We start from the raw sequence: 23,118 nt of genomic DNA, 5'->3' as shown, positions 1-23,118 counted from the left end.
TGAGAAGTTTGATGGAACAAGATCAAAATTTTGATGATTTTTGCAATAAGTCAAGTTCTATCTAAGGTTGCATCTTTTCCAATATTCCAATGGATTTACTCAAGTCAGATTCATAGGTGCACTTCTATCAAAAAGTGTTCTTTCTTGGTTTGTACCTTTAATGAAAAAAGATTCACAACTCCTTTATGATTTAAATTCATTTCTAAAAGTATTTACAGCCATATTTGGAAAAAGTAATCAAGAAAGAGTAACAAAGACCAAGCTTTTATCTTTATGGCAAGGATCACAATCAGCCACTATATATGCTACTAAATTCCAAAACCTTGCTTGTAACGTGGACTAGAATGACAAAGTCATAATAAATCAATTTTGATATGAGTTGAAGGATAATGTAAAAGACTTATTACTAACAATAAGAAAGATAGAATCTTTAAAATAATTTATTGCTCAAGCCATTACATGTGACAATTGATTATTTGAAAGACATCAAGAACAAAGATATGGCTAGAGAGGAACAAATAAAATAATGACGACAGCTCCTAAGTTTTCAGAAACTTATTTATCAAAACTAGAATCAATGCAAATTCATACAATACGTTTTAAATCCTTCACAGAGGAAGAAAAGAATTGACTCTATCAAGAAGACTTGTGCTTATATTATAGAAAAGCTAAACATACTAAACATTGTCCAAAAAAATAATGCAATTATAAAATGAGAAGCACAATTATCAAAGTAGACAATGTATCAGAAAACGAGTTGCTCCAGCTACAATACGGACCATGTTGCTGGAATCATGTGCAACATCTAATAAAGGTTCTATTCTTTTCTCTGATCCCTCACTTTATTTTACAATAGAAGTTTGTTTAGGACCAAATAATCACAAATTCTTAGTCTTGTTGGATTCAGGATCCTCAGCTTATTTTATAGATGAAGATTTTGTCAAAAAATAAGATATATGCTTACTTAAGAAAAACAAATATATGCATGTAAAAGTAATAGATGGATATTTATTATCTTCTAAGGATGTTACATATAAAATTATTCCTATAGAAGTAACAACTAGTGGTCACAATAGTTTAATAATATTTAATATAATTAAATCTCCTTTTAACTCAATGATTTTAGGATTATCATGGTTAGAAAGATATAATCCTCAAATAGATCAGATTTCTTACAATCTTAATTTTTCCTATAGTTTAGTCCAAGGTCTTACTATATAAGTAAAAATCCATAAGTCTAATATATCCAAACCTTTATTGGTAGGTGTGAAAGCTTTTATACATGCCACAAATGAAAGACCATCTTTTGTTATATATGTCACATCCATTGTTGATGATAAGAAGATATCAAGTGATATTCCTAATCAATATCAAGATTTCAATGATATTTTTGAAAAAAAGAATATAAATATTCTTTTGGAGCATCTTCCTTATGATTGTACCATCAATCTTGAAGAAAGAACTCAACCACAATTTAGACCAATCTATAGCCTATCACAAAATGAGTTGGTTCCATTCAAAGAGTATATTAACGAGAACTTGGCTAAGAACTTTAAACACCATTCTATAACTCCAATCGATGCTCCTAACTTATTTGTGAAGAAAAAAGATAGATCTCTATAGATGTGTCTGGATTATCAAAGATTTAACAAGATCACCATCAAGAATAGGTATCTTCTAGCTTTGATTTTAGGACTTCATGATTAATCAAATCAAGCAAAGATCTATACAAAAATAGATCTATGAGGAGCAAATAATCCGATTTGTATTAAAAAAGAAAATAAATAGAAGACTGCTTTCCGAACTATGTATGGACATTTTGAATATAATGCCATGCCTTTTGGATTCACAAATATATCAGCTGCTTATCAACATCTAATGAATGATGTCTTTTGTGAGTTTATTGATGATTTTGTTGTTTACTATTTAGACGATATTTTAATCTATTCTAAGAACTCATAAGAACATGAAGTTCATATTTGTTGTATGTTACAAAAACTAAGAGATATAGGTTTATATGCAAAGACAGAAAAGTGTGTATTCTACACTACTCAAGTTGGCTTTCTAGAATACATCATTTTCAATGAAGGCTTTATGATGGATCCAAAAAATGTCCAAACTATCATAGATTGGAAGATTTTAAAAACAATAAGAGATGTGCAATACTTTTTGAGCTTTATTAATTAATATCAAATCTTTATCAAGAACTTTTCTCACGTTGCAGCTCTACTTATATGTTTGACTTCTAAAGATAAATTTAAGTGGATGTAAGCCATTGAATTGACTCACTTTGATATTTAGTATAAAAAATATACTTATTGTACTTAAAATATAAATTTTATGAATTAATATTAGAATTTTAGCAAAAAATAAAAAATGAATTGCTAGTAGCAAACATGCAATCTAGGATAGAGTTTAGTAAGAAGAAGCTATAAAGACTATATTTTTCTAGTTAACTAGTAGTAGAAGAACTATAAAAAAAGTAGGCTTGGTGTCAAAAAAAAAAAAAAAAAAAAAAAAAAAAATCTAGTGAGGTTTAATTATGATGGGTTTGAAGATTTTTTCCAAATTCAACAAATCCAAGGAAAAAGTGATTCTTCTAATTTATAGAAGCCTTTTAAATGCAATGGAGGCATCAAATGCACCATGTGGAGTGAAGAAAACAAGATCAGCACCCTTTCCTTCAAAGTACAAGTAGAGAAATGAAATTCTCATTTTTTAAAGAATTTTACAAATATTGCCTAAATCCTTGTAAGTAAAAAAAAATTCATAAAGTGGCAAATGATCATATATTGATGCATGTGAGTATTCAATTTTAGCATAAAAAGGTATTTTAAACATAATGATTAAGTTAGATTTATCAAAAAGTATTTTTTTCCCCATTTACAAGAGCCATCAGCCTTAGACACGAAATTAGCTCTTGGATGAAGGAAGGCCGTAGATCTACATTAGGGATCTTAGAGGTCAAGGGTGGAGATGTGGCCGCCCTTCCAAAAGCCACCACTCAATTGTATAAGAGTGGTTTGGTTTCCCAAGCCTCTCTCTCTCTCTCTCTCTTTCTTTTGATGAAGGCGAAGCCATGCCAACGTGTGGTTTCAACCTTAACCCTAATCTTATTTTTTTACTTCTTTCTTGATCTTATATCTCATTTTGAACTTTAGGAACATATGAGCATTGGTTTTTTTTATTGTGGGTGGTACTTTTTGTGGTTTAAAAGGCACCTCTTTGCAATTAGTGGTCACTAACTATTTCTATAAATTAAAGGGTTTGAAGGGCATTGGATTTTTTTCAATAAGAAATTTTTTTTATGATTTGTAAGTAAAGTTTTTTCATCACGTAGCCCTTAATATTGGATTTTCAACGAGCTAAGGCGTGCTCAATTTGGAGTTGAACCGAATTTATGGTGAATTTTTGAGTGCAAAGGGGGCAGCTGCCTTGGCAGTTTTAATAACCGAACTTTGAAAGGCATTCCTCAGTGCCATTAAATGGGATAATTTTGAGATTATTAGATTACAAGAAACTTCAAGCTGAGATTCCACTAGTACAAATTTTATTACATTTGAAGTAATTTTGAATTTTCAACAAATTTTTGAGGGAAGGGGATTGGCTATAGCGGCAAGCCCAATGATCCAACTTTGAAGAAGTATTGCTTGAAGCTCAAGTATTATATTGCTACAAAAATGATAAATTAGGAGCGTCTTAAAGTAAAAATTCCAACACAATAAAAATCACTAGATTTGGAGCTAATTTGGATTTTTGGCGAATTTTGGAGTAAAAAGGAGGTGCTTCCCTCAATCTTTGGGTGTTGTCAAGGTACTTCCGCTTGTACCTCTGTTTATTTTTTCTTTTCTTTTATTTTATTTAATTTTTTACATTAACTTGTAACTTCTACATGCACTTTTGGCTTTAATTTTTAACTTTTAATTTTCTTCCTTTTACTTTTATTTTTTATTTTTTAACCTTTACTTTATTTTAAATTTTTACTTTATTTTTAATTTTTATACTTTACTTTCAATTTTTAATTTTTAATCCAAATTTTTTTAAAATTATACTTACTATGGATTAAGGATAATAACTTAATTAATTACTTTTACTATGAGTTAATTAAAAATTAAAAATTTATAAAATTTTATATATTTTTAAAAAATAATAAAATAATAAAATAATAAAAAGTAATAAAAACGACCTAATAAAATAATAATAACAATAATAATAATAATAATAATTATTAAATAAAATACTAAACCAAATTATCTAATTAGAAGTAGAAGAAGGAACTATTTTGTATGAAGTTAAAGAGTGAATTATCATTGTGAATGTGAGTAATGTTAAAGGATTTGATTAATAACTTGGTGTTTTAAGAAGGACAAGTAATAAGTGGATTAGAATTTAAATAATAGATTTATTTTAAATTCATATAGTTAATTCACTTATTGTGAATTAGAATAAACTTCTAATTAGTGGAGGTTTATTTTAGCTCACAATGGAATAAAGAAGCTGAAGCATCATTTGTTGCTTTAAAGAAGAAATTTACTTTTGCACCAACTTTGTATTGCATCGACTTTTTTAAAGAATTCTTTAAAGAAACAGATGCATCAAACTTCACCTTGGATGTAATATTGTCACAAATGGGAACAGATGACAAATCCCATCCAGTAGCTTTTCATACCAAGAAATTTTCAACAGTTAAGATTAACTATGAGATCCACAACAAAGAACTTCTTGCAATTGTGGATTCATTTTAAGAATGACATCATTATCTAGAAGGCGCTTCAAGTCCAATCATAGTATATATAGATCTCAAAACCTCAAATATTTCATGTCGGCACATATTTTAAATCTTCGCCAAGCCCATTGGAGCATGTCGTTATCAAGATTTGATTTCAAAATCACATATCAATCTAGAAAACAACAAATTTTATCAGATGTTCTTTCTAAATGTCATGGCCATAATCATGTAAGCTAATAATTACATATAGAAATAGGTAGAAGTAAGTAAAAGTAGATAAAAGTAAGTTAATTCTATTATATTTAATATAAAAGCTTCCTAGAAACTTCTTAGACGCTGCTTTGACTTCATAGGTGTCTTTAATTGACTTTTTGGATTAGAAACGTGGTCAACAAGTTGGCCATGTGCCACACATGTTGTTAGCTTGAAGATCAAGCTAACTATGTGGCCCACACGTAGAAAAACTTACCTTGTAAGTCAAGGCATGTGTCCTACAAAGTCAACACATATTGGAGGTCCTATAGAACGTCGCCACGTAGCCCCTAGTTAGATAGTATATATAGAGACAAGAGTGAAGGCTTCTTCACTCTTGTCAACTCCTTTCTTGCTTCTAGTCCAGGTTCAAGAGTCTTTAGTTTCTTGTCTTGTGGCAATAGCCATTTCAGTTTCCTTTTAATATACCTACTTGTTGATATTTTGACTTATTATATCGAGATAGCCTTTTGGTGTATATTTTCCCTCATCGAGTCTTTGTCCTTGACAGATTGACAAGAGTACACTTATAATATCAGAGCTTTGTTTTTTCTTGAGTAAGAGTGGATTACCCCTTTCTCTTGACAAGACATAAGTGTATTAGAAGTTTGCGGATTACCCACTTCTAAACTGATATTGTTCTTAGTATCTTCTTTGTTATCAAGTCTTTCTTTTCTTTTGTCTTGAGCAATATCAAACAAATTTTTTCTTCTTAGTGTCATTATGGCAGAGCTTGTTGAAATGAAGAGTGCAATGACACAAATGCAAGAGCAAATGAGGGAGTTAATGCTTGCGATGCATCAACTCAATTCACCAACACAGGAAAGAACAAGAATAGCAGAAAAAAGAGATATAGAGATGATCGGAGCTGCTTCAACATCTACAACAAATCACGTTCCTTCTCCAATTGTACAACACCCTATAAGCACTAGAGAACCAAGAATTGCCTTACCTGAGAAATTTGATGGTACGAGATCAAAGTTTCGAGGGTTCATCAATCAAGTACAATTGGCAATTGAACTTCAACCGCAAAGCTATCCAACTCCAAGATCACAAGTCAGGTTTATTGGCACTCTACTTTCTGGTTCTGCATTATCGTGGTTTTCGTCTTTTTTTAAACAACAAAATCCAATATTGGACAATTTGGAAGCTTTTTTGGCGGAGTTTCGATCTATGTATGGTGAACACGATGCAACTCGTGTTGCAACAAATAAGATCCGAATTCTGCGACAAGGAAATCGCTCAGTAACAGTATATGCTTCACAATTTTGACAACTTGTAATTGACATCAAGTGGGATGATGCTGCACTCATCAGTCAATTTCTTTATGGATTGCAATACGAAGTAAAGAAATTGATGTTCAACTTACCTGATCCTCAAACTTTGAGTCAAGCAATCGATTTTGCGGTAAAATGTGATAATCGACTTTTCGAATTTTGATTCGAGAATCATTCACAGGAACCTCAACATTATTACTCAATGGCAACATCAACATCTTTGCCAAACGTACATTCAGAAGTAGAAGACATGCAAATTGACGCGGTACGTTTTAAACTCCTAACTGAGCAAGAAAAGATTCGTCGTCGTCAAGAAGGATTATGTTTATATTGCAGAGAACCTAAGCATACTGCTCAACATTGTCCAAAGAAACGACGCAACTATAAAATGAGAGGTACGACGGTCAAAGAAGACAACATGTCGGAAAACGGATTCGTCCAGCTACAATAGGGACCGTGCAGCTGGAACCTTGTACAATTCCTAATGAAGGTCCTATCCTCTCCTCAGAACCCTCTCCTTGTTTTATAATAGACTTATATTTAGGACCTAAGAATTACAAAGCCTCTGCTTTATTAGATTCGGGAGCCTCAGCATGTTTTTTAGATGAACTATTTGTTAAAAGTCATAAAATATCCTTTGTACAGAAACCTAAACCAGTACATGAAGAAGTCATAGATGGTCGTCCCTTGTCTTCTGGAGATGTCACTCATGAAACTCATCCTATAAAAGTAACAATAGACGGTCATGATAGCTACATAGCTTTTAACATAATTAAATCCCCGTCCAATCCAGTTATTTTAGGTTTATCCTGGCTAGAAAAATATAACCCTCGAATAGATTGGAATTCGCATAAACTTGACTTTTCCCAGAGCGTTATTAATAGTTCTACCAACCAAGTAAAAAATTATAAGTCTAGTATAGTAAAACTCGTACTGATAGGTGCAAAAGCATTTATACACACAGCAAAAGAAGGATCAACTTTTGCTATTTATGCTGCACCTATTTCTGAAAACGTAAAGACTTCAATTGGCATTCCAAGTCAATATCAGGAATATCAAGACGTTTTTGAGAAAAAGAATGCAGATATTCTTCCTGAGCATCGCCCATATGATTGTTCAATCGACCTCAAGGAAGGAACTCAGCCACCATTTGGACCAATTTACAGTTTATCGCAAGATGAGATGGCTGAACTCAAGACATATATTGACGAGAATTTAGCGAAGAATTTTATACGCCATTCAAAATCTCCAGCAGGAGCTCCAATTCTATTCGTAAAGAAAAAAGATGGATCTTTACTAATGTGTGTTGATTATCGAGGACTCAACAAGATCACAATCAAGAACAGATATCCATTACCTTTGATATCAGGACTCCTTGACCAGTTGAATCAAGCTAAGATCTATACAAAAATAGATCTAAGAGGAGCATATAATCTAGTACGGATCAAAGAAGGAGATGAATGGAAGACTGCGTTTCGAACTAGGTATGGACATTTCGAATATAATGTCATGCCCTTTGGACTCACGAATGCACCAGCTGCTTTTCAACATCTCATGAATGATGTATTTCGTGAATTCTTAGACAATTTTGTCGTCTGCTATCTAGACGATATCCTGATCTATTCTAAGAATGTCGAAGAACATGAAATACATGTTCGTCAAGTATTACAAAAACTTAAAGATGCAGGATTGTACGCCAAGATGGAGAAGTGTGTATTTCACACTACTCAAGTTGACTTTTTAGGATACATCATTTCAAATGATGGTCTCATGATGGATTTTAAGAAAGTCCAAACAATCATGGATTGGAAGATTCCAAGGATAGTAAGAGATGTCCAATGTTTCTTGAGATTTGCCAATTACTATCGGATCTTTATCAAAGATTTCTCACGAGTTGCAGCTCCACTTACACGCTTGACTAGTAAAGATAAATTCCAATGGAATCAAGAAGCGGAAGCAGCATTTGAAGCCTTGAAGACATCGTTTGTCTCTGCACCAGTCTTATATCGTGTTGACTTTTCCAAGGCATTTTTTATGGAAACAGATGCATCAGATTTTGCCTTGAGGGCAGTTTTATCACAAATGGGAACAGATGACAAACTTCATCCGATAGCTTTTCATTCAAGAAAATTCTCAGCAGCCGAGATCAATTATGAGATCCACGATAAAGAACTTCTTGCGATCCTGGATTCCTTTCAAGAATGGCGTCATTATCTAGAAGGCGCTTCTAGTCCAGTCACTGTGTATACAGATCACAAGAACCTCGAGTATTTCATGTCAACACGCGTGTTGAATCGTCGTCAAGCTCGTTGGAGTATGTCTTTGTCAAGATTCGAGTTCATTATCACTTATCGGCTAGGAAAACAACAAGGTTTATCCGATGCCCTATCTAGACGTTCTTATTTTGCACCAAAAGAAGGAGATGCAGCTTTTGAGCAACAAAGAACGGTCCTCTTGAAACCAGAGCAATTTCATCTCCGAGCAATGAAATCAACATTGACGGTTGATTCAACTTTTCTCAAGCAAATCCAGTCTAGTATGTCCTCAGACCCTCTTGTTTATGATATCGAGAATAATTCTTCCAAGTCTCATGATCCTTCTAAGTTCGAGTTCAAGAATAATCTATTATATTTTGAAGGACGCCTATATGTTCCAGAAGGAGAAGCACGTTTACGTGTTCTTCAAGCACGTCATGACTTTCCAGCAGCAGAGCACTTTGGATATAATAAGACTTTGGAACTCATATCAAGAGATTTTTGGTGGCCACAAATGTGGAAGTCAGTCAAAGACTTTGTACAATCATGTGATATTTGTTCAAGATCAAAAATTCCTCGTCATCGACCTTACGGACTTCTTCAGCCATTACCTATACCAGAACAACCATGGTCTTCTGTTTCTATGGATTTCATCACAGATCTTTCAAGCTCAAGATCTTATGATTCTATATTTGTGATAGTAGATCGTTTCACCAAGATGGCACATTTTGTGCCATGTACAAAATCTATCACAGGTGAAGAAACAGCTAAGCTTTTCATTGATAATATCTATCGCTATCATGGATTACCTAAAGATATCATATCAGATAGGGGAACTCAATTTGTGTCAAGATTTTGGAGGACCCTTTTCAAGATTTTAAAAGTGGACATAAAGCTATCTTCGGCTTTCCATCCTCAAACTGATGGACAAACAGAGCGCGTAAACCAAGTTTTGGAGCAATATTTAAGGTGTACTATCAACTACCAACAAGATGATTGGACAACCCTTCTGCCATTGGCAGAGTTTGCTTATAATAATACGGTACATTCTTCCACGCAACAAACACCTTTCTTTGCCAATTATGGCTATCATCCACGACTTGATACTTTTGATTTTTCAAAAGTTGATAATCCTGCAGCAGAAGATATGGCAAATCGGTTGTCAGAGTTACATGCAATAATGAAGACGCAATTGAAGGAAGCTCAAGAACGACAAAAGATAAACGCAGATCTATATAGTAAGGAGCAACCACAAATCAACGTGGGTGATAAGGTATGGCTACTTCGTCGCAATATCAAGACTACTCGACCTTGTGATAAGTTGGACTATCGTAGGCTTGGCCCCTTTTCTGTTTCTGAACAGATCAACCCAGTTGCATATCGGTTACATCTACCGGAGTTAATGAAGATCCATCCTGTATTCCACGTGTCTCTTCTTGAACCATATAAGACAGTGGATATACAAGGAAGAAGACAAATGCCACCGCCTCCTATAGAAGTAGATAATAATGAAGAATTTGAGGTGGAAGAGATATTAGACTCAAGGCGGCGCCGAAATAAGCTGGAATATCTTGTTCATTGGCGCGGATATGATATTAGTGAACGCACATGGGAGCCATCCAGGAATCTAGGAAATGCATCAGCTAAAGTCAAAGTTTTTCATCAACGACAACCATCAAAACCAAGATGAAAATCTCTCTTATAAAAGAGACAAGATTGAGGCAAGATAACATTCAATTTCCTATCCTTGTTTGTAACTTCTTTGTATTTGTGACGCTAATTAGATGGAGAGCCAACAACCAGCGGATTCAACTCAAGAACCTTCGTTTGCTGACCTGTCGGACGAGACATTACGATTGTCACAACCTTCAAGACGACGCAATCGAGATGAAGATCTTCAAGAACGACATGTTCTTATTCGAACACATGGTGAGATACAACGCATTTGGTATCACGATTTGGGAAGGGACTCTCGATGTTTGGTGATTTTGCTAGAGGTAGGAACAACTCCTGATGGTCTTCCGAATATTCTATTCGAAGGAAGTTACGAAGGCCTCAACAATGATCAAATAACTGGGTGGTCTTTCCGCCCTGGTATGGGACACTACCGATGGTTGAGAGGCCCTATCAATCATCTTCGAAGAGAACAGAGATCAGAGTATGTGGCGAATACAATTCGTCGCATCATAGATTTCCTCAACATATCATGACCGCTCCTCGTGGAACTCGTCTCTAGAAAGGGGGATAATGTCACGGCCATAATCATGTAAGCTAATAATTACATATAGAAATAGGTAGAAGTAAGTAAAAGTAGATAAAAGTAAGTTAATTCTATTATATTTAATATAAAAGCTTCCTAGAAACTTCCTAGACACTGCTTTGACTTCATAGGTGTCTTTAATTGACTTTTTGGATTAGAAACGTGGACAACAAGTTGGCCATGTGCCACACATGTTGTTAGCTTGAAGATCAAGCTAACTATGTGGCCCACACGTAGAAAAACTTGCCTTGTAAGTCAAGGCATGTGTCCTACAAAGTCAACACATATTGGAGGTCCTATAGAACGTCGCCACGTAGCCCCTAGTTAGATAGTATATATAGAGACAAGAGTGAAGGCTTCTTCACTCTTGTCAACTCCTTTCTTGCTTCTAGTCCAGGTTCAAGAGTCTTTAGTTTCTTGTCTTGTGGCAATAGCCATTCCAGTTTCCTTTTAATATACCTACTTGTTGATATTTTGACTTATTATATCGAGATAGCCTTTTGGTATATATTTTCCCTCATCAAGTCTTTGTCCTTGACACTAAATGGTCTTATGTTACACCAAAAGAAAGAGATATATCTTTTGATCAACAAAAAATAATCATCTTGAAGCCAGAGCATTTTCAACTTTGAGCAATAAAATCAATATTGACTATTGATTTGACCTTTGTCAAACAAATTTAATCAACTATATCCTCTGATCTTCTTGTTTACAATATCAAGAATCTTTCTTCTACATCTCATGATGTTTCAAAGTTTGAGTTCAAGAACAACCTACTTTACTTTAAAGGATGCCTATTTATTCCAAAAGAAGAAGCACATTTACGTATTCTTCAAGCATGTCATGACTTTCCAGCAATAGGATATTTTGGATACAATAAGACTTAAGAGCTTATATCTAGAGATTTTTTGAAGGCTGTAAATATAAAAGGCGATCAAAAAATTTGTCCAATCATGTGACATTTGTTCAAGATCAAAAACTCCTCTTCATGACTCTATGGGCTTCTCCAAGAATTGCCTATACCTAAACAACCATGAACTTCTATTTCTATGGATTTTATTACAGATCTTTCAAATTCAAGTTCATATGATTTTATATTTCTAATTGTAGATCGATTCACCAAAATGGCACATTTTTTACCATATACAAAATCTATTTCACGTGAAGAAACAGATAAGCTTTTCTTTGACAATATCTATCAATATTATGGATTATCAAAAAATATCATATTGGATAGAGGGATTCAATTTGTATCTAGTTTCTAGAGAACCTTATTTAAGATTCTTAAGGTGGATATAAAGCTCTCTTCAACTTTTCATCCTCAAACTAATGGACAAAAGAACTAAGTGAATCAAATTTTGGAACAGTATTTGAGGTGTATCATTAACTATCATCAAGATGATTGTACAACTCTTTTGTCATTTTTAGAGTTTACCTACATTAATTTGGTACATTTTTCTACTCAATAAATACCTTTCTTTGCCAATTATGATTAACATCTACAACTTAATACTTTTGACTTTTCAAAAGTTAATAATCCTGTAGTGGAAGATATGGCAAATCGTTTGTCAAAGCTACATGCAACAGTGAAGACACAATTAAAGGAAGCTCAAGAACAACAAAAGACCAATATAGATGTGTATCGCAAGGAGCAACCACAATTCAATGTAAGTAATAAAGTATGATTACTTCGACACAATATCAACATTATTCATCATTGTGATAAATTGGACTATTATAGGCTGAGATCTTTTCTTATTTGTGAATAAATCAATCTTATTGCTTATCGATTACATCTATCAAAGTCTATGAAGATCCATCATGAATTTCACATATCTCTTTTTGAGTCATATAAGACAATGAATATCCCAGAAAGAAGACAAATGCCACTTCTTCTTATAGAAGTGGATAATAATTAAGAGTTTGGCATGCAAAAAGTCTAAGACTCAAGGCAATGCCAAAATAAGTTGGAATATCTTGTTCATTGGCATCAATTTGATATTAGTGAATGCACATGGCAGCCATCAAAGAATCTTATAAATGTAACAAAAAGAATTGAAGCCTTTCATTGGAGACATCCATCAAAACTAAGATAAAAAATAACAAATATTTGCTATAAAAGAAATAAGATCGAAGAAAGATAACATTCTACCTTCTATCTTTTTTTGTAGCTTCTATATATTTGTGATGCTAAGGAGATGGAGAACCAATAACTAGCAAATTCAACTCAAGAACTTTCATTTGCAGACTTACCAGACAAGATATTGCGATTGCCACAACCTTCAAGACAACAAAATCGACATAAAGATCTTTAAGAACGACATGTCCTTCAAATAGATGGCAAGATACAACATATTTGGTATCACAACCTTGGAAGCGACTCTTAATGTTTGGTGATTTTATTAGAGATAGGAACAATTCTTGACCAAATTCTAAATGTTTTATTTGAAAGAAGTTACAAAGGCCTCAACAATGACTAAATAATAGGATGGTCTTCTTGCCCTGGTATGGGACACTATTGATGTCTAAGAGGGCCTATCAACCATCTTCGAAGAGAACAAAGATCAGAGTATGTGGCAAATATAATTTGCCACATCTTCGATTTTTTCAACATATAAAGACCATTCTTTATGGAACTTCATTCTAGAAGAGGGAGTAATACCATAGATATACATAGGTGTTTTAATAAATATCTAAATAATTAGATAGCAATAGATAAAAGTAGATAAAAGTAGGTTAATTTCATAAGACCTTTTAGAAAAACTTCCTAAAAGCTTCATAGACACTCTTTGACTTTAAATATATTTGTAGTTGATTGGTAGGTTAGAAACTTTGTCAACAAGTTAACCACATATTGCTAGCTTGCGGAATAAGCTCACTATGTGGCACACATATAGAAAACTTGCCTTGTAAGTTAAGATATGTGTCTTGCAAAGTCAACACGTTTTGAAGGTCTTATAGGTCATCACCACGTAGCTCTTAGTTAAGAATATATATAGAGGCAAGAGTGAAGCCTTCTTCACTCTTGTCAATGCCTTTTTAGTCCTTAATCTTGTTTCAAGACTTTCTAGTCTTCTTATTTTTTAGCAATAGCCATTTTAGTTTAATATTATATCACCTTTTGAGTGACATTCTAGTTCTCTTCAGTGACACAAGAGTGTATTGAGGGTTTTTTTTTCTTTGAGATTCATATCCTTGACAATGTTTGGAAAAAATATATATATCTTATCAATATTGTCTAAGAAATATCTACATTAAAAAAGAAGAAAACTTTGTAAATTAGAAAAGTATATTGAGCAAAGTAGAAAACTTTATTAAACATAGAAGTTGCAAACTTTGTAAGTAGGTATCTGTATTGTAGTTAAGAACATCAGAAAATTGAGAATCCTCTTCTTAAATGTTCTAGTGATGTATGTTTGCAATCATCCGTTTGTGTGTGAATTCTGCATTTTATTTTATTTTATTTTTAAGTAATAATGAATGTACATGACACTACTCTCTATGTGAGTTGCAGGTTGGCTAGTGACTCTTACTATGATGTGTAAGCCAAATCAAAGGCCGAAAACCACCTTGTGGTCATAATTTGACTTAATAACAGTATTTTTTTGTTTCGTAGATAGGAATTCTTGCTAACATGTTTTACTACTCTGATAAGATCATGTCTACGGTGGTTAAATACTCAAGGTGGTAAGACGTAGTGAATAGTTGATCTGCTGGATACCTAACCAGGACAGCTAGACATGGCGGAGCTCCATATCTCCCTCCCCCGTATGGAATGATTTTCCGCAGTGACGAGGTTTGCTAGTGTTTAATCGCGTGAGAGAGGATTTCCAGCAGACCAATCTTTGGCAGGGAGATCAGATACACAACATCTCCAATGCAGCTAGGGCATCAAGCGTGTGAGGGAAAGTCTTTGGGCTACAATCAGCATGCAAATCAGATAGCAAATATATTCTGCCCCTGCTCATAATAGACACAGCGACACTTTCGTTTTCGTCAATGAATGACAACTTGACAATGTCCCCACACCCACTTGCTCACAAATCGGTGATGTACAGCTCAAATACCCAACGGGTACATGCAGCATCACAACATGTAGTCTGACTAAGATCTACACTAACAGTACTCATGTATCTGTGGTGGCTGCATCCTATGAGCAGTGGACCAGGGACCAGTCTCTGTAGAGCTCCTGCGAGCGAATCCGAAGGCAGAATGTGGATGTGAGCTGCAGAGAATTTGCCACTTGCACTTGCCAGTTGCTAGAGTTGAGCTACATGGCACGGTTTTACATTTACTGTTGATGACCTGAAACCTCGAAGGGCCACCAATCCTAACTGCTCTTTTAATTGCCTCCGCTAAGAATAACCACGCGAACAGGGAATGCATCGATAGCTGAACTATTGGATTCATGAATCGTTAATGCGGAGTGGAAATCTTAAAATATGCCAAACTGGACCACTTTCTAAATAGTGCCGACCGACCGGAAGGACCAATATTTTATTAATATCCAGATAAAGCAGGTACCCGCCAACTTTTCCATTATTCCTGACCAACAATTCCATTGGCCAGTATGACTTGCGAAAGTGTGTGCTGATTGGTGCGGAGTAAAATACAAATTCCTCTATGAGTAAATTGCGGTAGCGAGCACCTTCTTGAACTTTAGCGAGACTTCATCCGGAAAAGTTCACCTAATCCGCCGCTAGGTATCAGGCCGCGTGTGCGACACCAATTGCCTGTTGTGGATCAGCTTTCTCTTATTCTAAAAAAGCGCACCAAGGCCTTCCAAGAAGTCTATGACGGCTCAGATTGAACGACTATTTTTTTAAAGTACACAGATAAATAATTAGAAAAAGTAACATTATAGGAAACAAGAAGGGTAGTGATTGGCCAGCTTTTAGCCCAGGTTCTGATATCCCGGTACTGTATTTGTTGAAAGCCATCAGAGCACAGACAAGTAAAATGTCCGCAGCACAGACCATAGCGCTTGTGGCAATGAAATCCAGGAAACTAGCACCAATGATTATGAAACAGTGGGGCCCTACCCACTAAAGTAGGCTTTGCTTCCGAAGTTAGTGAAGGCCGCAGAAATTGTCTAAATGTGGAGGCTTCCTCGGTCTTTATTTTTTTTATTCTGGCCCCAAACTGGAGCAATGCCGGGCCCCTCCAATCTGGTTTTTCCACTCCTTCATCTACAAGCTTTCATCACAGATCAAGCTGCTCCAACCAGATTTTCCTGAGAACAGAGTGCAATGCAAAAAAAGCAACAATGCCAACAAGCTTCTTCTTGAGGCAGCAAATCCCCAGTTGCAGCGATTGTTTGGTGAGGCGATCGGCGACCTGGACCGTAGTCCCCGGAATCGCTGGATTTTTAAACAAGGAAAAGAGTTTCAGTGACTGGTCACCTACAGGAGTAGGAAAGGGAACATCTGTCAGGCGCAGCCAACACAAGAATCGCATAATTGCTCCAATAGTAGCTTGGCTTCTCAAGGAAATATCTGTTTGCCATGTAGGACCGGATCTGTGCCACTGGAATGCCAGGAAGCAAGGAAGTACTGTTGGCCCCGTTCACGACATTTTAGTCTACTCCGAAATTGCAAAAAAGAGCATTAAGGATAAAAGGAAAAAACATGTATATAAATAAATAAAATCAACCTTCTCGATACAAAATTGGCCCACTTTTGTTCTTACCATTATATTTTGTCCATTCACTCCACTCCAACATTCCACTCTTCTCAGTCATTGTTAACACATTTCTTCCAAGTGCTCACATCCATCAAGCCATATCTTCTTCAAGTTTTTCATGCCCTCAGAACTAGCATGGATGAATCTCAAGTTCATGCAATTTGTAAAACTAAGTTGGTGTATAGATGTGAGGTTGGAAAAACCTTTAGATACCTCTTTCAAATTCAAGCAACCATCTAAGAACAATCTTCTTTAATTGATTCTAATTGAATTTTATAAAGTTAATAAAAACATAAATTAAGCCAAAACTTTCTACTTTGGTTTGACTTATCTTACATAAGGAGATAGTTGTAAATACATAGAGATAAAAAATAAGAAGATATAAAATAGAAATTATACCTTGCATTATCAAGAGTCTTTAAAAATGGTTTTTTAATTATTATTATTTAAAATACCTAGTATAGAAATTGAAAACCAGCTTATTGTACCAACTAAGTAATAAGTATTTATAGAAAGAAACTTTGCTTGTTCTTAATTTACAACGAGTGATATCTAAAGAAGACATATTACAAATAAACAACATAAAGATATTGTAGCCATTGTAGTCAATATGTAGTTTTGGACTATGTGGGACCAATTTTATCCTAACATCTTTATACAGAGAATATGAACAAATTCTAGAATAAAACAAATCATATGAAACCGTCTTGTAGAATATGAAACAGTTAACTTTCGTAAAACTTTCCAAAAGAAATAAAAAATAAATAATCATATAAAAATATCTAATTTCAAAATGTCTTAAAGCATATATTTTAAAAAATCAAATATATACATATATATGGTATTAATGGATGTTTTGTTTTAGGTGAATAAATCCACACCTACTAAAGTTTGTGTTTCTTACCCTATTCTCGAACCCAGAAAAGGTCCTAGATCTATGTGAACCTTTTATTCTTAAAAAACTAATAACAAAAAGGTATACCTTGCTTATGTTTTCAAAACAAAGTACAATAGTTTTTTTTATGAAAAAAGTCACTATGTAGACAATGTAAAGGAATAAACAACTTTAATAATCATGTAGGTGCTCAGCACAGCAAGATATTCTACCTGAAACTCATGCAACAGAAGAAGTAGAAAGTACTATGTGTTCCCTTGCTCAGTGTCTATGCATGTGGCTGACAGTTGCTTTTTGTTTGATGATTTTATCACATGTTCGGCAAAAATCATCAAACTTTCCTCCCTTTTCAGATTTAGAATGTGGAAAAATATCCCTAAACTAGGCCACATGTGGTGAAAGTAGAAAAAGTCTCTTCACAAACATCCTTTACTGACTCATCCTTTTGTGACAGTCACTCTTCTGAGCTATCTCTACCCACTCAGATCAATGTTCTGGTTTTTAATACTGAGAAGAAAAATAATAAAAAAATAAATAAAATTGAACAAATGAACTGATTCAATGGCTTTAAATGTTAGATTCAGAGCCACAGAGAAAGGAAAAAGCTGGAACAACAAAACAACAAAAACAAAGTTAGCAGTCAGAAGAGCAAAGACAATCATGAGCTTTTATCAATATTATTATTCTTATCATTTTCCTTCTCGCAGAAAAAAATAAAATAACTAAACAACTCTCTCACACACATTTTTCATTCATTCATATATATATATATATATATATATATATATGTAGAATTCCCTCTTTTTCTTTTCTCGTGGAAGATGAAATTGAATGCCATGGAATAATAACAGAAACTGCCTGCATCAGCGATGCTTTTTTCTTTCCCATTCTTGCATTCCAGGGCAAGCTGTCTGAATATGCTGGAACCAGGGGTGGGTGAGTGAATGTGTGTATGTGAGTGAGTGAGTGAGTGAGTGAGTGAGTGAAGTGAGGTGAGGTGAGTCCCATGCTCAGTCCAATTGATGTGTCTGTCTGTCTGTGTGTGTGTGTGTGTGTGGGTGTCACTCTGTGTGAGGAATGGAGATGAGGGTGTGGTGGCCTTCTCCAATCCACTCTTTCCAATCCCAATCCCATTGACAACCCCTCTTCCTCCCCACAGAGGAGAGAGAGAGAGAGAGAGCGAGCAAGAGTCCTTTGCTCTTTTTACTGTTTTTATTTTTATTATTTTTATTTATTTTTTCCCTCATTTGATTATTTTTACTCCACCATGTTTCTCTCCCTACCATTGCTTTTGCTGCCCTGGCTTGCTGGCACTCAAATACTTCACTCTGCCAACATCCCCACCCCAGCCTGCATGTCTTCCTTTTGTCCATTCCCTTTGCTGCCCTCCCCAGATGACACTTACACAAAAATATATATATATATATATCTATATATAAATAAAAAAGTGTCCTAAATCAAACCACAATACACCAATAGAAATGCATGGTATTGGACAATGGATGAATACTTGAGTGGATGGGTTGATGGGTGTTATAATTTTGGTAATGGGAGGCTGAGTGAGTGCAGCTTTGGATTTCTTATCCACAGTCAACTTGTTTGCATCATCTTTTTTGTCTTGTGTGGAAATGCAGCTGGATAACATCCTTTGTTGCTTTTGCATGAGAACCCAAATGGTAGGGACCCCCTTAACCAAGTACACAGTAGATAAATTAACCAGTTGTTAAAACACTAACCTGGGTGACTCTCAAATAGCAGGAAATGGCCAAAGCCAACTAGAGAGTGCAAGAAAGAAAGAAAAAAAAAATGTATCTCTGCTGCAACTACAACAACAGCAACAGCAGCATAGCATCATTCTGGGAGCATTCAAGTCAAAGAAAAGATATTTAAATAAAAATAAAAAAAAGATCGTGAAGAAGAACTCTGCTGTGGCCCAATGTTACCCACATTTTGGGGATTGACTACTGGGATTTTATGGCAGATTGTGCAACTCGAGGACATGTTAGAAATAAATTGATAAATTAACAAAACCCTGTTCTGCAATATGCAATGATTCTGTAGACTTACAAATTAAGAAGAACAGAAAAAATGGGGAAAAAATAAATAAATAAAAATGGTTAGAGCACTAATGATTCTGCTTTATATTTTGAAATGAGACATCAAAAACAAAAGGGAAGAGAAAAAAATTAAACATTATGATAAATATGTCTATAATCATAAGCACATTAATTAGTTTTTATTTTTGATATTGTAGTAGTAAATCCTTAAGTATATTTAGGGTCATTAGCAACCACGTAGGAAAATCAAAATTAATTGATAATGTTAAAAAACTTTTAAAATGGATGATTTTATTTTTATTTTTAGGATGACTGACCTAATTTATACATACAACATTATAAACCTGTGCATTCTCACATTCTTAAGTTACTGACAAAAATAAAATTATTCATTATTTAGAATTTCCATTATTTAAATGCTAATTATCTAATTATGTATAATTATTTGTTATATTTAATAATTTAAATATTTCTCTATTGAATAAAGAGTTTTAAAATAATAAATAATATGATTTAGAATTATATTATTTATTACAAATTTTGCCTTCAGTACTCAAAATATAATGCCTAGAGATTGGTGTTTACAATAGGTGTCCTTAAACTTTGGATTGTAAGAATGTGTGAACATATATGTTTCCTTGTTAAAAAATTCACTAGATACCAACTTCTTTGATGTAGTGACAATTTTGCAACAAACTCTCAGAAAATTAAATAAAGAATTTTCTTTCTTTATTATTTCATTATCGATATTTTTTCAGTAGAGAAATTTTATTCTTCTCATTAAGATTTAATGTAAATACTTAAGTGTTATTTTTTATCACTTTCAACAATCATGCTTTTCATATTTTCTTTTGCACCACTTTAATTTTTTAAAGTAACCATTTTAAAGTGCAATGATTCAAATTCAATGAAATATTCCAAGGTAATGAAGAATTCACACACATCAAAAAATGAAAAAGAAAAAGAAAAAGAACACACAAACACACACACACACACACACACATTAATTCATTCATTCATTCGTTCAAGAGAGAAAAAAGAAAATGAGACGAGTGGGGATGAAAAAGAAAAGGTATCGCCCCATGGACGGATGGATGGAAGGAACGGGGTCCGTGCGGGCAGGGGAGAAAAAAATATATTGGACAGCAGAATGGATGAAGCGGATGAACAAGGACCCGATCAGATGAACAGTTTAAAATGTCATCCAAAAGTTCGGGGGCCAATGGGGGCGAACAAGGCGAGGTCTGGGTCGGTGGGGGGGGTGGCCTTCTGCCGGTGACGATGCTTTTCTCGACGTCGTCGTCGTCTCCGCTGCAATCCCACTGGCTGCGCCTCCATCACCTTAGCCTTCTCTCTCGCTTCGATGGCCGTAACGCACCCCTCTTCTTCGTCATCAATCAATCATCAATCCGTAGTCTGTACCCCTCCCCCCCCCCCCCCTTCTTCGTGTGCGGAGGCCCAATCAGCGTCGCTGCCGCTGGTCCCGGAAGATTTCTAAGGAGACTGCCTTCTGTGCATATTGCACTAATTTAGCTTGTCGATGAATGTGGGGAGGCGCTCCACATGCACTTGAACGATTCCAGAATGGTAGGTTAGAAAGGAAAGCGGAAGCCTGCCGAAAAGTCTCGAAAATCCTTAAAAAGACAACGTCCTCCTGCGTGGGCCCTGTTCGCGAAGCGGCTCTCATCATCACCATATCCTCCCCCCGCCCTCTTTATATTCTGCTTCAAAATTGCTCTCCCAACTCACTCTCCTCACTCTGTCGTTACCGCCATCCGGTGGCCACACAAGGGTGGCCTCCACCTGCACCTCCACAAATCCGTTGGCAGGTAGGGTGTGGCATGTATCACCTCCTTCCTTCCTCTCGTCACTTTTTGTGAGTCCGCTTTCCTACCTCCCTGGTGAAGTGGTCACTAATGGTAGGCCGGTCATTGTTTCCGATTCATCGCAACGTGATTGTACTGCGATATTTAGAGGCCTATCCAAATCGCATGCTCATGGAGAGATTCATTTCTGGTGCACTCTCTCGCGGTCAGATGTGTTAGAGTTTCTCTGTCATTTGCTACACTAGGTTGGAGTGACCCCTCAAGATTCTTTACACTCTTCAGTTTCCTCTGTCCCATCTCTTCAGTTGCTAATGTAAGCCTCTTGCTTACCAGGTAGCCAGTTGTAGATTCCCCTCCTTCGTCTTCCTTATCACCTAAAGAGTCCGACGCTGTTCAACCTTGATGTAGTCATTTCGCTCGGGTAGCGAAATTCTTCGAATTCTACGTCTGCCATTCCCCGATACGACTTCAGCATGTTCCCCGCCACCTGTTTGCTGCTAGTAAAAAACAATGTACTGAGTTGGAAGACCTCTCTGAAAACCAGCATCACAGTTAATGAATTTCGTCACACCTACGTCTTGTTATCTTGGGGAACTATCCAAAACGTTGACGTCGCTCTGTTGCAATGTCATGCATCTGCATCTGCACCTGCACCACAATGTGATCGCGGCGATCTCTGTTCCGGAGGTTCAGCCCGGTAGTTTTACATGCGGCCCTGCATTCAGCGCTGGCATCTTCCGTGGACAAGTTTCGTAGCTCACATTCCGATGGTGCAGTGCTTATGCAGAAGCGTTGCACTGCAACTGATCCACAACGAACGGGGAACCAGTTAGAATTGAAACTTCTCACTACTCTACATAACTCCAAAGCATCAACGTCACGTATCTGCATCTGCACCTGCACCAAAATTGCAATTCTAGGCCTGTAATTAATTTTCTGTCATGCCCAGTCGTCCTGAAAGTGAGGTGTACTGGAATTGACTGCGGCAGAATGTTACATTCACATTCTTGCATACTGGTGCAGTGCCTATGCAGAAATGTGGCGCTGTAGCTGATAACAGAACGAGAGCATTCTGACCGAGCTATTGCACTCTTCAAGTGGCAACAACATATCGAAATGTCTGTAGCCTTTTGCGGCTTCTGATATTCCAGAAGTGGCGTATCTCAGGGGGTAATGATACTATCATTGTTGGATAAAGGACGTAGAGATTGTCAAAATTCCTTGGCATCATTCAAGAAATTGATCTCCATTGGTTCATCCTACGCAGAGTGAAGCATGCATTGGTGGTGAGCACACGGTGGTGAGTAATCCTCCGCCCGCAGGTATTAGTGCACTGGAGATTTTGGATGGTTCACCCTAGCCAACGTGCAGCCAATGGGTGGAGACGAGAAATTTCCACTGCGTTACATTCTGCTTTACTGTACGACTGGTTGAGAGGAAAAAGCCCCGCAATTATTACCATCAAACAAAGTAGTTGTGTTCGTAAATCTCAGCCCTTGAAAGTGGAGGTAATCTTAGTTGTATGTGTGATATGAATATAGGAAGCGTTGTTCTCTTGAATCGTGGCTCTCGGGACAATTTATATTCCTATCCGAATGCTACATCTTGACGAGCGTCAATGAACGGTGTGGAGCCATATACTTTTTAATTTTTTGTTTTAGTCCTTTGCCCCTGCTTATCTCGTGTCTTCGGTTCTACTTCCCTCGTTTCCTCCTGTCCTGCACTCATTGAACCACCTCGTTTGTTGTTGTGGGAGGAACCAGTTTTCTCATATCGTGAGTGCGTGTGGGAATAATCAACGTACCCACGTGATTAGAAGTAAACGTGACGGAAGAGGAAATGTTCTAGGTGGGATGCTGCGAATTTAAAGGGTTGGGTGAGGATT

At 35.8% G+C, this 23,118-nt stretch overlaps 1 protein-coding gene across 1 annotated transcript; it reads left to right on the top strand.

Moving 5' to 3' along the window:
• Positions 1-20,951: 20,951 nt before the first annotated feature.
• Positions 20,952-22,881, top strand: LOC141044976 (uncharacterized). Its single transcript, XM_073531571.2, has 2 exons — positions 20,952-21,236; positions 22,257-22,881. The coding sequence occupies exons 1-2, from the start codon at positions 20,952-20,954 to the stop codon at positions 22,281-22,283; spliced, it is 312 nt and encodes a 103-aa protein (XP_073387672.1). The 3' UTR covers positions 22,284-22,881.
• Positions 22,882-23,118: the final 237 nt, after the last annotated feature.

The sequence above is a fragment of the Physcomitrium patens genome, chromosome 26, assembly GCF_059467195.1.
Source record: "Physcomitrium patens ecotype Gransden chromosome 26, ASM5946719v1, whole genome shotgun sequence".
In the NCBI taxonomy this organism is placed as follows: Eukaryota; Viridiplantae; Streptophyta; class Bryopsida; order Funariales; family Funariaceae; genus Physcomitrium; species Physcomitrium patens.
This window is presented reverse-complemented; position numbering and strand designations above follow the sequence as displayed.